Source organism: Engystomops pustulosus, chromosome 3 (genome assembly GCF_040894005.1).
Source record: "Engystomops pustulosus chromosome 3, aEngPut4.maternal, whole genome shotgun sequence".
Taxonomy (NCBI): Eukaryota; Metazoa; Chordata; class Amphibia; order Anura; family Leptodactylidae; genus Engystomops; species Engystomops pustulosus.
In genome coordinates this window covers 182,859,864-182,876,167 of record NC_092413.1, presented here as the reverse complement: position 1 = coordinate 182,876,167, position 16,304 = coordinate 182,859,864, and the positions used below count along the sequence as shown (strand labels likewise).

Here is a 16,304-nt window from a genome sequence, read left to right as displayed (position 1 = left end):
AGATTTAAAATGACTCTTAATGAACCCCCCGGTTTCTTTACCAGAAACAGATTTGAATAAAATCCCTGGCCCTGTTCGGCAAGCGGAACTTGACACAGTACCTTTTTCTGGATCAGGGTCCGGACTTCTGTAAACATCGCTTCTCTGTTTTCTCTGGAAGCGGGATACGTGATGGCTAATCGAGAGGGAGGAAGAGATAGAAAATCCATCTTGACGCCCTTTTGAACTGTCTGAAGCACCCACTTGCTGCCTGATATCTCCGACCAGGCTTCGAAAAAGTGGGCTAGTCTTCCCCCTACGGGGAGCCTGGCGTCATAAAGCATTTGGTCTCTGACGCTTTGGGTCTCTGGACTGATTGAACAGGAGTCCTCTGTTTTTTTGAAAGGGTCTGAAATTCTGATTCCTTTCTGTCCCCCTTTGAGATCTCGGCCTCCGAAAGGGACGAAAGGAACTACCCTGGGTAGAGGGAAAAGATTTTACCCTACTCCCTGCATTCTCCAATAATTCCTCTAACACCTTCCCGAATAACAATTTTCCGTCACAAGGGATTCCACATAGTCTGTTCCTCGACCCTATATCCCCTGGCCAATTTTTTAGCCAGAGGGCTCTCCTAGCAGAATTGGACAATGCCGATGACCGAGCAGTAAGTCTAAGGGCATCGACAGAGGCATCTGCTAAAAAGGCGGCCCCCTTCTGCACATTAGAAATTGACAAGGCTAAAGCATCCCTTGGCACCTTATTTTGAATATCTGTTTCTAGCTGATCTAACCAAAACATCATAGAACGGGAAACACAAGCGGCTGCAATATTAGGCTTAAAGGCTGAGGTAGCCGAATCCCAAGACCTTTTAAGAAAACTTTCAATTTTCTTATCCATAGGATCTCTTAGGGAACCTAAATCTTCAAACGGGAGAGAAGACCTGCGACTGACCTTTGCTACAGACGCATCCACTTTAGGAGCAGAGCCCCATGTATTGGATACCTCTGAGTCAAAGGGATACTTCCTCTTCACTGATCTGGGAATATACGATTTCCTATCTGGCTTCTCCCATTCCTTCTGTATTAGGGATGACACTGTCTCATGAAGGGGAAAAGATAATTTATGTCTTTCTTTAAGCCCTTCGAACATAATATCCTGAACGGATTTAGGTTGCTTCTTGTCCTCAATGTCCATAGTCATCCTGACCAATTTAAGAAGACGATCCGAGTCGTCAATATTAAACAGAGGACGCCCTGCATGTTCTACTTCAGAGGCCAGGGAACCTGAATCGCTGACTGAGGCTACACTTTCTTCCTCCGATCCTGACCCTTCTGCAACATATACCGCGGAGGTGCCTGGCTGATCCTGAGTCAGTGGGGGTGGGTTTGACAACTCTCTGGCCTTTTGGACTTCCTCTCTAACCACGCTCCTTAATGATTCCATCCAAACGGCAGATTCCTCAGTTACGATTTTGCCAATACAGGTGTTACAGGTGGCTTTTTCATAACTGGAAGGGAGTTTATGGGCGCAAATTTTACACTCTCTATGGTGCGTCTTACGGGTAGCCTTTTTAGGCCCCTCTTCTCCCCAAGATAGACAAACAATAACACCTGTTATAAGATCAGCACAAAGAAGGAAAAACACTCACCGCCCTGCAGTATAGTTACCGGGGCTGGAGTCCTGGGTGTATCTGCAAGATCACGTTTGTCTGCCATGCTGCACTACTGACTTGTAACCAGCACTCAGCAGTTTCCACTTATCCTATTTAAACCTCCCGCCAAGTAGGCGTGGCCTCTGACCTACTTCCTGGCCAGGCTGCCAGCGGCGAGAAAAAATATCAAAAGATGATGAAACACAAAAAGAACACACTTTCCTTTTGATTGACTAAAAATTGTGCGCCTCACCGCTCTTGAAGACATGCGGCGCGCTTTACTGTTTGTTCCGAGCGCCACTTCGGGCGCTCGTAGCTGAAACCGGAAGTGACTATGCGTCACTTCCGGTGCGCGCTTAATCACTCACCCCCGTTGCCGGCAGCCGCAGGTTCCTATCAGCTCCGTTCAGACCGCGGTCCTGCACAGCCGGAGGGAGGAAAAAACGGCACAACCTCATCCCCACACCGGAGGATAGAACTGCCGGCGTCCCACACTCCTTTCATGGAGAAGGGTAAGTGAGACACCGCAGGGACACCTTCATCACGGCGTGCTCAGGTCTCCTTCCAAGGACAGGAAACCAAACTGAGGTGGAGTAGGAGGAGCCTCTTTTTATGCTCAGGTTTCCTGTCCTTGGAGGGCGGATCCCTATCTCTCTCTGGTGGTGCCGTCGTGATGAAGGGGAAAACATGTTTCATGTTCCCATTCTTTATTAGTCCTAAAACCACAACCTTCGCTGAATGATGGGCGCATACACTTTCTAAAGCCTCAAGGTGTCCAGATATGTTAGATTAATGCAGTTTTCTGTTCAACTAATGTGTAGAAGAGGTTTATGTAAAGTCATGCACATTAAGTCCAGCATGTAGTAATGACGGGCGTATGACTGCTGTACCCGCTGGTGTCTACACTGTCCTAAGGATACCAGCTACAATGCCGACCTATAACCCCAGCCACAGAAAAGTTACAGCATAGAGATAAACATCCTAGCAGATATTATGCCGACAGATCAGAATCCAAAAGCTCTGCCCCACAAAAGTCCACATGTGCTGTAAGTGTGTCAGGCACCAGTTGGTGCTGGGAACGAAAGCCGTGGAGGACTTGATCATGTTTATATAATCTGCACCAGATGTTTGGGCCCTGAGACTGCAGCATCTGTTCACATGGAAAGAGAATCCTCCATCGCCATAACTTAGTGGGGGATGGGTGGGATGTACCCTCTGAATCATACATAGGAGGGTTCTCCATTTCCTGCTGTGTGAGAGGAAGCCCAGCGCTGGGAAGTCCTTGTATATGACCATTACTGACAGAGAACACACAGAGACCGAACACTCAGCTTGTGGTATCTATCTGCTACTGCTCAGGAAACATACACAGACATGAAACAGAGCAGTGCACAATCCCTACAGGACATGACTTCTATGGAGGATATGGGATCAGTACTAAGGCCTTGTTCACACTGGAGATCTGCCCCACACAAACCAGTGCTGTCAGGTTCCCTACTAGTCTCCCCTTCCTAGGGGCTACTTACACACAGCAAATGATGTGTGTCACCCCTGCCGGCAGTGGACATTATAGGTAGTGGTCGGGCACAGGAGTATTCCCCACTTACCCTGCTGGGCTCCCATGTCCTGCACTGAGGTCATGGTGTGCACGGTGATATTGTTGGGGTAAGCAGTCTGCTGGCTGCTGCTTCCATCCACTAGGATAATATGCTGCAACAATGGCACCTGAGGAAGGATATTCTGGAGAAGAAAACAATCGCATTAGTGGTTACAGCCAATACATTAGCTCCTGCACAATAACATCCCATTAGTCTGGTGCCCGCTGGTCAGACCGCTAAATGCTTTATTTCTACAAGCACTGAGCAGAGTGCTCCTGCTATCCAAAATAAGCAATGCCCCCAAGCACAGAACAAGACTTATATACTATGAGCATCTCCTACAAGTATGGGAAATACTTTTATTCCTAGTAAAATATTAAATCTGGGGGATTAATTCTTAAAAGGGGAATTCCCACGAAGACAAGTTTCTTATATGCACTCAGGATAACAAAATAACATGTTTTCTTATTCAATGTTATTAACAAAAATACAGCATTTCACAGATATAAGCCTATCCTGTCTCTATCAGTCCTGCTGTACACAAATTCAGTTGCCTCTGGTTCGCAACCCTGTATCTTCTGATTTTAGGGTTGGTGGCCATCTTGGTTTTCTTTCTGATGCTACAGAGCTGTCATTGTGTGTAATAGGCATCTAATGGATCTTAGATCAATCTCAACTCTCTTTTTCTATGCGTCAGATATTAGTAAATGCTCTGAAGCTAAATAAAAAGAGTAGATAAACCTGGACCCCGATAAAGCAACCAGATTGTCAGCACAGAGGGATCATAATGTATCTGCTTAGAGAGCCCACACCCTGGAATTTTGCACTGACCATCACTGAGTGATCATTTTATTGCTGTTTTAGTTGCATTTTGTAAAGTAAAAGGGTTAAAAATGATCTTTACAGTGTGAACATCAAGCAAGGTTCAAGGAATAAAGTGTAAATGCGCCCTGAACCTTGTATTATTCAATGAATTGGCTGTGACTGGAGAGTTCCTTTAAGGCAGTTTCCAGGTAATTTCCTCTACAGGATGATCTCAAAGTGAGGCCCCCCCACCCACTCACCCTTAGGAGCACCCAATGTCAATATATAAAACAAAAAGTTCCCTCACATTAATTCTAGTGTACTTAAATGAATAATTAAAGTATACTGTGCCCCTCACATTATAATATAACAATTCATGGCAGGCACTATAACTCGGTACCTAAATACAGCACCAGAACCTAGCTTTGTACATAGATGCAGCAGCAGAACCAAGATCAGTATCAAGATAAAGCACTAAGCTCAGTAAATAATTACAGCATCAGTACCAGGCTTGATACAGAAATAAGGAACCAGAACAACCACAGTAAACCACAAACGGGGCACTGAAGGGAACTATTAGAAGAGGCTCCAGAATGATTATACCACGGGAAACTACAGATGTCAGGAGAGGTGACGGCTGAGTAGAACACTTCAGGCCCTGTCATTTAAAAGTTATCTACTTGTTCTTACACACAAATTCTGTTTGCACTGGTAATCTGCCAAAATATACATACAATATACAAAGCGGGAGGCAGAGAATATCCTGGCCAGAGAAGGATGCATCAGAGGAAGATGGGAGTTGTATATATGGACTGCCAGAGCTGGCACAGGGACAAGGATACACAAAGCAGCACCTTCAGGTTACAGATAATGCCTATGTTTACTTCTATTAAAATAAAGTCATACTGAGCAAATTCTAAATATGGAGAATTCAACTTGAGGTCGAATAACTGAGTCAGCAAATAATGACAGATTAAACTAAAAATAAATCCACCAGCAAAATCCATCATGATAAACCAGGGACACCTACTCATAGACCCAGACACAGCGACTGTGGTAATCTGTTATCCATGGCCTCCTCCCTTCTAAAACAAACTTTTACAATTGCGCTAATGAGCCATAACTGCTCTTGGGGGAGTTAGCAGGGTCCCTCTGTGCTGTAGCTTCACTGGCTGTTACAGTGCGCAATGATCACTTCCTCCACCCTACCACTATGTACTGAACCTTCCTCTGCTCTCCTCCGTGAGATTTCAGGAAAGGTGTGAGGGAGAAGCGTGCCGAGAGGGAGATATTGTAAGAGCATGGAAAGATGCATTGTGAAGGAAGATTACAACAGTCACAGCCTGGATTTATGAGTAAGTGTCCCTGGTTTATTATGCTGGATTTTGATGGTAGATGTCACTTAAAGGAAACCTACCACTTCTGAAGGTAGGTACGAGATGTAAACACCGGGCGCAACACCGAAGCTACCTCGGGGCTGTAAATCAAAATGTGTTTAAACCGCGATATAGTGGTTTAAAACACTAGCTAAGGTAAGCTCCAGCACCAGCTCACCCTGAGCTGGTGCCCGGTGTTTACATCTCATACCTACCTTCAGAAGTGGTAGGTTTCCTTTAAGGGTATATTCACACTGCAGTTGCTTCATATGATTGCCGCAAACGTGAAACACACCCAACAGGTACCTACTAGTCTGTCAAGTGGTTACAGAATAGAGCAGTCTACACCATAATAATACAGTGTGCCACAACCACCTTTTTATGCCATAGTCTATGGTGCTGTGTGCGCTGGAGGAGCAATATATGTCTGATGACGTCGCTTTGTGGCCCATGTGATCTGCATGAGGTGCGCTCACGTGCTGGTGACTGTCCAAGATGCAAAAATGATCATAAATAGGACCTGCTCTCAGTTTTGCAGCTTGTGCAGTGGAATATATAGAAATACATAGGGATGTGTGCCAACAATGGAAAAACAATGGTATATTTATCAGAAGTGCAACAGCAGAACTCTTCTTGTTGCTCTTGGGAACCAGAGTTGGTTGGAGAAGTCTGATAAATCTCCCTTGTAACGTTCCTGTGCTGAGGACTTATTGGCATCATAAACAAGTACAATCCTCACCATTAGCTTTGTTTGCAGGAGTTCCTTGCTGGTTATTATGTGGGTGACTTCGGTTTCGTTAAGTCCATGGGCGATGGCCGGACCTCCAAGTGTTGCGTATAATGTTACGACTGAAAAAGAAAGTTCAAATTAAAAACACCAACGTCACAGAAGTGGGTTATATGCTCCTCAAACCCAAAAATTATTCATACCACATGAGACAATACAGAATATTCCCATGGCCCATTTCAACCCATTTACAGTTCAGCTTTCATATCCTAAGCTACTGCTTGTGGTGATCGGACTTTCCTTTAATGCAGGTTTGGTAGAAAAGAGATTTCTTATTTCCGTATGTCCGTCCAAGTCACCAATTTCTTTCATACAAAATGATCTTCTCCCCCACACACGCACCATCTCGGAACTATTTCTATGACCATTTTTGGGGGTGTACCTAAAACCCGTCATGGTGCCCGCTGCCTAGTGCGGAAGATATTAAGGGGAATGGACAAACATTTTCACCCAATGACAGTATTAAAAAGTCTATGGGAACCTATTTCCCAATCTGCTTTATCATTAATACTGCAATCCTGTGTTGCTCGTTCTACAAAACTTCCAAAATGTCCAACTTTTATTGTAAAACAAGTGTATAATTAAAAGGCGAATAGAGAGGAAAAAAAAAGGTGACCAGAAAGCCTTGTGATTCAGTGGTTCACAGATCTCCAAACCAGTCAACCCCATCGGAACGTGTTCTATTTTAACCTTGTCTTGTAAAACCTTGGGAATGGGGCGTCAGGCCATGGTCTAAGCGCCGTATTGGAACATATTTAAGCTAATGCAGACCAGCTGCTAGAATTTCCTACATGGAGGAAAAGCTGAAGGCCTTCTATGCGCCCTTTCACCAATTGAATGCAGAGCAAGTCCCGAGTCTGTTCTTTGTCCCCCGCTGAGAGGAAGAGGCGAGGGGACAGCAGCTGCACTCCTGCCTGGGAGCTATGGACTGCTGTGGGAGAGGATGGAACAGCACAAGTACATACAGTCCTTTTCCTGCTGGATACTATAGGGTGAGGCCCAAGCTTCCCACAGCTACAGGTAATCAGTGGGGCTAATGATGGAGATCCTACCTAGGGATGTCCCTGCTCCTACACCAAGACAAAAATCTCCTTAAACTACAGTTTGACAGCCTGGTACATGGGAATAATGAGAGGCCACAAAAACTGTGCCCAATTCTAAACAAGAATCACTTGGGTCTACAGATAAGCTGTTCGTAATATACTGATGAGTCCCAAACTAAATAAAAAAAATAATAAAAAAAGCTGACGAGACAAAGGCCTCCTGGGAAAACATATGCAAATTAGCTCTCATTAGACTGCATTCATCAAAGTAATTGAGATTTGACTAACTATATTGCTGTCAACACTGCGTTTACAAAACGCACGCGTTAATGCAACTTTGGGGCATGCATGCAAGCAAACCCTCTAGTACGAACTACAGGTAACTACTAATACCTAACCCATTACCCAGGACAAGTCATACACACCATGGATGGGAGGAGCCTCACTAGTCAGATTTCAAGGCTCTTTATTGAGTCAGGCAACTTACAAGGTAGCTACCATCCAAAAGAAGGAGGAAGGAGGAGGGGGGGGGGGGTGCAACTGAAAAAAGCACCAAGTGTTTTATAAAATGTATAGCAAAATTGTGGTGGCCAACCAGAGGGTCGCTTTAAGGAAAAGTGATGGAGCTTTACAAGTTGGCAACTAACTCAAAGCAAGAAGTAACCGGCCATGGGAAAACGGATTATGGATGACCTCGCACCCTTTTATTTTTTGCTTCTATGCTTCCCAAATACTGATTAATAAAAGCTTTTTGACATTGGGAGATGTGCCATTATTTCATCAGGAAAAAAAAATAAATAAAGACTCGCAAAGCAACCGTGTTTAAAAAAAAAAAAAAAACACTGTAGTATGACCGGGGGCTACAGTTACTTTTTTAAGGGAACAACAAAAATCTCATTGGTGGAAAAAGTCAAACTTTGAACTTCTAGGTGAGGAAAAAAAAAAAAATAAAACAAGATTTTAAAGTTACGACACTGCCAGAAGTCCCAATCCTGGAGCTCTGGCCAGTAATATTGAAAGAACCAGGACTCCTATTACTGACATACAGAATGACATTCTTGTATTGAGATACAGGCCATTATTTATTGTGTTGCCCGGTTCCATTATTATTCCTTTTAGTCATTTATGAGTAGTAAGCCAAGTGGGTGTTGCCATTGTCAGACTGCAAAGACACACCCCTGTGACAAACTACTGTCAACTTATCTCAGGTGACACACCTATGTACCCCATGAGGGGTCCTTCCTTTAGTAGAACTAGATGTAGACTGAGTAGACTTGAGTGCAGTAGCTTGTACATAACATTTGATGCTATGACCCCTCCAGCCTACAAGTAGTGGCCACACACACATAAATCACTCATACGCCCCATGCACACACACACACTCTTCACTTCTATTTATTTTTGTGTCCATTAAACGTAAAGAAAATGTAACAAGATGAGATCCCAGGCCGAGCAAACGATGTATGGAGCTTTTCCTGCCTCTTCCATCTGAGCCGGTAGGACCAGCGAGTGGCCGGGCTGGTTCCCACAAGCTGTCTTATCTCACACCAGTGACCCCAGTCACATAAACATCCAATGTGCTGTGTGCGTCTCCCACCCTTTACTCACTGGACTCTTCTCAGAATTCTAGAAGTCTATTTGCCTGTGCATCTACCAGGCGGCCTTCATGGCTCATCCCCCGAGCCACATGCTGATGTGATGTTAGTTTAGTAGAGACAATGTAGCAGGGAAGTAATGTGATGTGACTTCAGGACACTCATTCTGTATGCTGTATGAAATCCACAAGGTATTCCCTTCATTTTATATAAGCTTTTATGCAGAGTAAGGTCTTGGCAGTAGTCATGCTAAAGGCACATCACTTTAGGTCTTTTAATATATGTTTCAGAGTCTCAAACTTTTTTCTTTTGTTTTTTTCCATTACGCGTTGGCCTATAACCCATTTATGTGAATTGTAGGTAGACTGTCCATTGGCCACATCCTAATGTGACCTAAACTGAAGTGTACACTATTAAATAGCCATATGCTGGAGCTTTCTACAGGTCACACTCACCAGACAGAGCAAATAATCTCCTTATGGCTCATCTTAACATAGTATATTGTCTCCATCTGGTTGGTATACATTGGCATCATACGTGAACACAGATAGAAGGCAGTAGTGTACAGGCCTCAAAACCTTTAGAAGCCCATTCCAGAAGTCTCTGGGACAGCAGTTCAGCAACAGCCTGATGGCTTCAGCATTAGAGACACGCTGGCCGTGAGGCCTACTCCTGACTGATTAGAGAAGTCTGTCCTGGTCCGGGGAGGTTAAATCTTATGAGAATCCTGTAGAGCTGCCAAAATCCCCAGACTGACGTCACATGGAAACAAGAGGAAGCAGCTGGAAGGAGCCGGAGCTGTGCTCTGAAGAGCCCTCACTTCTCCATCCAAGTGCAGAGGCTTTCATACACTCAGAGATGACAGCCGAGTTCATGGAGACTGTGTCACACACCATGTCACAGAGTCAAGATAACTCCAACCAGAACAGGGTCTTCTTGTCCTGCTGCTGGTCCAGGTAATGAGCGGAACATGTGCCGCTCCACACGTTGCCCACAGGAAGGTTTATGGAGGATCTATAAACAATTCATGAGACTCTCCTCTTATAAAAGGATTAGGGGGCCATTAGTAAACAAACTTTTCCCCCATAAATCACAGCATAAAGGATTCTCATTCTCTTTATTAAAAACTCCCCAAATTGTTATATCTTTATATATGAAGTAGTCATAAGACATTTTAATTTAATTTATGAGCGAATCTATATGGAAGAGATTTGAGATTTTATTTATTTGTAAATTAGATGAAATTTAGAGACCTCCAATAGAGGTTAAGAGGTGTGCCATTTATACCAAACATTAACAGGTTATGTATAAGACTACTAGTGTGGGGTCTGTCAGTCATGTAACACCATGGGGCATATTTATCAAGCGGTCTGAAAGTCAGAAAATTCTCGGTTGCCCATGGTAATCAATCACAGCTCCCCTTTTAAATATTCATGAGCACTGGTAAAATGAAAGCCGTGCTGTAATTGGTTGCCATGGGCAGCAAGGAATATTCTGACTTTCAGACAGCTTGATGGATCTGCCCCCCATGTGTCCTGCTGATTTCTGGTGGATGAAGGAGACCTCGCAGTCATTACTGCCTGCACCCTCCCTGTAAAAATAGATGGAGGGGTGAGCCATAGACATCTACATTCCCCTCATACCACTTAGTCCATGAGCTAAGATCAGCCGACCAAAATACCCAAAGGTTCTTCTATTAGCAAATGTAATGCCAAGCAAGACATTGGGGGAGATTTATCACAAGTGTCTGAGGTAAAACTGTTCTAGTTGCCCATGGAAACCAATCAGAAGTCAGCTTTAATTTCATAAACAGCTGCTGGAAAGTGAATGATGTGCTCTGATTGGTTGTCATAGGCAACTAGAACAGTTTTGCTGTCAGACACTTCTGATAAATCTCCCTCCGTGTTTCTTGTAATTCTAGTTGGGAAACTGTTTAAAGGGGTTTTCCAGTTCAAGTTTTTAATGACCTCTCTCCCTTTCAGATCCATCACATTAGCTGTAAAAGTATGATTTAACTTTTATTTCCACTTATACTTCTCTGCTGTGAGCTTGTGAATGCTGTAAGTGAAGACACCTATAAAACTGCAGCTTTAGACCATGTTTTAAGCAGACGGTTTCCGTGTTGAGGGAAGAAGCCAGGAGTGAGAGATCGCACGTTTCATGAGTTCAGTGCAGACGTAAAGACCTCCTGCCCTGAACACTGAGCGCTCGCTCCCCCTCACATCCTGCTGCAAGGCCCTGCTTATACTGTCCAACATGGTGGGAAAGCCTGAGCCGGGTGACAAGGGGACTACGGTTATTTACGTTATAGGAAAAGCCGAGAGGGGGATGGGATACACTGGGTGCCTACAGTAGTGGAATGAATACAGAATAAAGGAAACTGAATAATACTTATGCGATAAGGAAAGAGGGAAGGAAAATGATATGACCAGATGTCCCCATCCATCAGTCTGTTTAGTGTATACAACATCAGAATCAAGGGAAAGTACCAGACTGCAGGGAAAAACACATAGGGAATGAAATGACCGAAAAGATCTTACCCAACTGCACTAGTCATAGATTGCGGCCTATAAAAATGTTATTCTAGGACATTGATTTGTGGAAAATCATAAAAATGGATCGGAAATTCCATCAACAAGGCCAAAGCTTACTGAAAATGACGCTAGGTACAGCCGCATGGAAAAATGGATTCTTATCCCAGTATTGTCATTACATCAACAGCGAGGAGCTGCATGTAACACAAAGCAATTTGTTATGTACAATGTGAACAGTGACAGAAACCACCTGACATCTGGGGTCTGTTCCAAGCACTGTCCATAGAAGGTGCCAACCTGGGAGCCCAGAGGCTGCCATCTCCAGTACACAATATAAGAGCATGCCGAGGCCTGGGATGTGTACAAGATGTCAGTGATATATTGTATTACTCTCCTGTCCGCCATATGCCAACAACTTAATGACTGACGTAGACCGCGCGGACGCTTACGTGGAAATCATGGAAAGATGCCCTGCGAGAGGTCAGGGGCCAGGGAAATGGCTCTCCTGATGGGGAAATAGAGCATTAAGGTTAGAGCCACATTGATAGGGGGAGATTCATCATAAGCCTCTTAGAGCAGAAGTGTTCTAGTTGCCACCAATCAGAGCTCAGCTTTTATTTTCCCACAAGCTGTTTATAAAATGAAAGTTGAGCTCTGATTGGTTGCCATGGGCAACTAGACCAGTTTTACCTCAGAAACTTTATGATACATCTCCCCCATAATGTGTATGACAAAAGGTAAGCCATAAACAAAGGGACAGTCACAAGAGCTTAGAAGTTATTGGATAACAATGTGATTGGCGTGGGCACTCCCACCGGCACTCCCACAATAGAATGGAGGGCGCTTCATTGCCAAATACTCAGAAAGGATTACACATTTCATGGTTATCCCTTTCAATATGAAAGCGGATAACAATCTCATCCGTAAGGGTTCAACTACAGATCTGGAGAATGTGGGTCCAGCTCGCACTGATTGAATTTGGCTATGGTGGCTTGCAGAATTCGCTGTGTGCTACTTGAGAGCCAGCATTCATCCATCATGAAGCATCTGATCATTGTGGTCAATGGTCTGTCATAGGGAAGTGTTCTCTTTATGCATAATATCTGCATTTTCCCCATAAGTTGCATAAAGCCAGGTCACTTAAAATCCACGCGTTCTGGGTCCCTAAACCATAGATGATCTACTGTCCATGTCAGTAGAGACTGAAGCTGGGGTATTTGGTGAAGTTTGTGTTGTTTTTTTGTTTTTTTTTAAAGTGAAATGTATCTACCAGCAACACACACAAAAAAAAAAAAAGAGACATTTCTGCTTACAGTCAAAACCACAGAACAGGGGCTCCACTGATGGAGGGGTGCAGTCTACTGCTATGACAAGCTGCAGATAACATTGCGCAGGGTATTACTCACGTGGGAAGTTGTACATGAAGCACGCCTGTGCCGAGATGATCCACTCCGCGCGGGTCTCACAAAATATGGCGATGTTAGATCTTGGTTTCTGACCGAGTGCAGAGAGTCCACTACCAAAGTTAGATGCTGCTGAATAGGCCTCTTCATACGACATCCAGTTGTACTGTCCCAAGATTACCTGATGGTGCAAGATACCACATAGGCCATTAAAGGTAACGCAATGTTTAGTAGAAAACTCTTAGCCCGGCTTCTCTCTCAATTGCGCTTTCCTTTAGTGTGCAAAGGACCCTGCCCTACACAGCTTAACACATATTGCCTAAATCTCATAGCCGGGTTGTAAGTAACCAGCATACTGTACCCTATACACATCAACTTCACATTGATAAAAATCGCTCATGTGCTATATGACGCTATAACCCGATCACCAGCAAGTCCCAGAATACCTATTGTCACACAAATTTGCGCAAGCACCAACCAGTCTGAAAATGGTCTTAATAGCTAGGCCGCACAGCAATGTCCCTGCATAGTGAGCTGGGTGCATATGTCTAAGTGTGAAGGAATACAAAAATGTATCAGCTGCAAAACACATCGGGCAAAGGGGAATAGAGACTATGTAAACCATAATATGTATTAATTCTATGACCACATAAAAGCACTGAAGTTCAGTTTTTGTTGTGACCATAGTACTGCTCCTTAAAGGGAACCTCTCACCACATTTTCACAAATACAGCTAGTGGCAGGTTCCCATAAAGTCCTATCAACTAACGAACATCCTTCTTATAGCTAAAAATGGTTTCTATCACATCCCCATAAATCACCTTTATTTTATATTACATGTCATCAGCGGTTGCGTGTCCTGCTCATCCAGCCCCTCCCATCTACTCATCCCCATGCTTCTTCTCAGTATGTCATGTGACCAGGCGGACATTATCACAGGTCCTTTAGCCTCCTAACGTTAGCAAACTATACAACATGCTTATATCGGATCACATGGCCAATGATGTAACAGAGCTGTAACTCAATGTCCAACATAGCAGCATGTTCTGTAACACCGAGACCTGTCAATCAGGAACTAGGAGGCAGGGCAGTGCAAGTAACTCATGAATATGGAGGGACTCATTGGCCTGATCTCAAGTGAGTTGCCTACAAGTTTACAAAATGATTATTTTAAATTGCAGTCAAGGAAAGGAACCATTTAGGGAGGGCAATGCTTTATAATCATAGCTTTTAATAAAGTATTTATTTTGGGTGGGTTCATTTGCATGACAGGTTCTCTTTAATCGCTCCAAGTGCATGATAAGCAGTGACGTTTGTGGTGTGAGTGAGCGGCACGTGCACAGAATTCCTCATGCGGAATTATTTATTTAGTGAGAAGTCCTGTCCCTCCATGTACTATAAAGCACATAGCGGGAGGATCCCTGATGACCAGAGCAGTGGATGAGCTCAGTCCCCAGCGCCCTCTATTCCTGGAGGTACTGTCCCAGTGCACGTCAGCTGCGAGGCCTGTGCTCCATCACATAAGGACCTCTGTAGCTGGAGTACAAAACCGCCAAGTTCTCTGCTCTCCCACTGTTTGAGAACTAAAACTCACAGCATGCCCAAACCACTTCTGGATGTCTACTTTCCTGGGTATTAGACCATAGTGGCCCAAAAAGTGCTGGTTTATGGTGGCCGCTTTTGTAGGTTCTAGAGGCATGAATATAACTATATGTTTTTCATTGGCCATGTCCTTTAAAAAAAAAAAAAAAAACACATCACTTTGAAGATGCTCCAAAATGGAAACATTGCCATCTACTGGCAATATATGAAACTGCTGCACTAGCTCTGTGCATTCCTACATTTAAAGAGGAAATCAACCACCTAAAGAACATTTTAAAAATCTATTAAATACTCACTCCCGCTCCTCTTCACCTTGCTCGTGCAAAGCTTGACGCGCCAGGATCACCTAGAAAATAAACTTATAGTTAGCAGCACGGAGCACGGGGACAAGATGTCCCTCCAATGGTGCTCCGAGCTGCTAATAATGCACTCCCCGCACCTCCCTCTTCCATGCTGGGAGAGGGAGGCGAATTCAGGGCCCTCACGTGACATCACCTCCCTCTGCCATGCTCCCAGCGGGGGAGAGGGACGTGCGGGGGCGTGCATAATTATCAGCACAGAGTGCGGGGACAAGATGTCCAGTGCTCCAGGTTGCTAACTATAAGTTAGTCAAGCTTTGCGATGGACAGCGTCTGGATCAAGGTCCAGAGGAGCGGAGCGAGTGTTACTTTTTTTTTTTCTTTTCATGTTTTTAAGGTGGTTTTAACATTTGCGTAAAGCAACCAGAGCCCCCTCCTCACACAGAGCATGTGCACCACCTGATACACACTGCTCAGAGAATATTCACCATGGAATTCCTGTATGTGGTGAAATCCTCAACATATTTTGAGCAGAAGAAAAATACTACAAATTTATAGCTCCGAATTCCTGCTAAACGGGGACGGGATTTGGAGAGCTTCATGCAACTGTAATTTGTCTAAGATCTGTAACATGTAAATTCCCCCTTAAAGGACATCTTCCTCCGGAATTGAAGACTGTATGTAAATGAGCCTGAGGGGCTCTATGCCCCATTAACATCTATGGAGCCCCTCAGGCTTATTTGCATACAGTCCTTGATCCTGGTGGTAGATGCCATTTAAAGGTTTTTTTGTGACCCATGGGGTGCAACCAAAACAAACAGTCTTAGAGCAATTTCATATGGAGCAGCAACGCATGCCTTTACAAGTGCATCAGAACAGCTGAGAAGAGGAGATTTGCCCAATTATATATCTGATAACACTGCGTTTCCAAAACAAATGCAATGTTAACAGCTATGTAATCGGGCAAATCTCCTCTTCTCAGCTGTTCTGATGGGTTTGAAAATGCAGCCGTTACTGGCACGTGTACATCACATCACATGACCAGGATCCATTTTATCCACAGGAAGTAAACAATGAAGTTTCCTGTAGAAGAACAGCAAGCAGAGATTCAAAGAACCATAAGGAATTGATACAGAAACTATATTGGAAAATTGTCATTATGTAAAAAAAAAACCCTTTAAGTGCCCAATATTAAGTTTGTGGTGTGGTGCACACGTGTGATCATCACTCCAGTTACTTCTACTACCATAAATGTAAATGAATTGGTGGTGTCTGCATCTCTACACTACAGCAGTGCCACAAAAGTCAATGCAGTGGGGGAGAGCAATGTGCACCACTGCTCCATTCACATGGGCTACTTGTGGGTCCCCAGTATATGTGCTTGGTACTGCTGAACCCCAGTAATCAAATACTTTAACCCTATTCTTTAGATAGGGGGTGTCTCTTTAAAGGGACAACCACCAAACTTCAAATTATACACATAAGGAAAACCCAACCTGTATTGTTGTGATGCTTTGTCCACAGTTTTGGCATGTTGATCAGTCTCATTCAATTTGGAAACACTGGTTAATGAGCAGCCTTATCCCAGCCCTCAATGCAAGGCTCAGAGTGATGCTGCCCTCTGCTGACAGAA

At 44.1% G+C, this 16,304-nt stretch overlaps 1 protein-coding gene across 3 annotated transcripts in view; it reads right to left on the bottom strand.

Annotated features, from left to right (window-relative positions):
* ACSL3 (acyl-CoA synthetase long chain family member 3) overlaps positions 1 to 16,304 on the bottom strand; it is a 51,971-nt gene that overhangs the window by 19,366 nt on the left and 16,301 nt on the right. For all 3 annotated transcript variants that reach the window (XM_072143149.1, XM_072143150.1, XM_072143148.1), the window contains exons 3-5: positions 12,774 to 12,951; positions 6,148 to 6,257; positions 3,238 to 3,370 (exon numbers count right to left, since the gene is read on the bottom strand). In XM_072143149.1, coding sequence (XP_071999250.1) covers positions 3,238 to 3,370; positions 6,148 to 6,257; positions 12,774 to 12,951 — 421 coding nt within the window. The remainder of the gene's footprint in view (positions 1 to 3,237; positions 3,371 to 6,147; positions 6,258 to 12,773; positions 12,952 to 16,304) is intronic.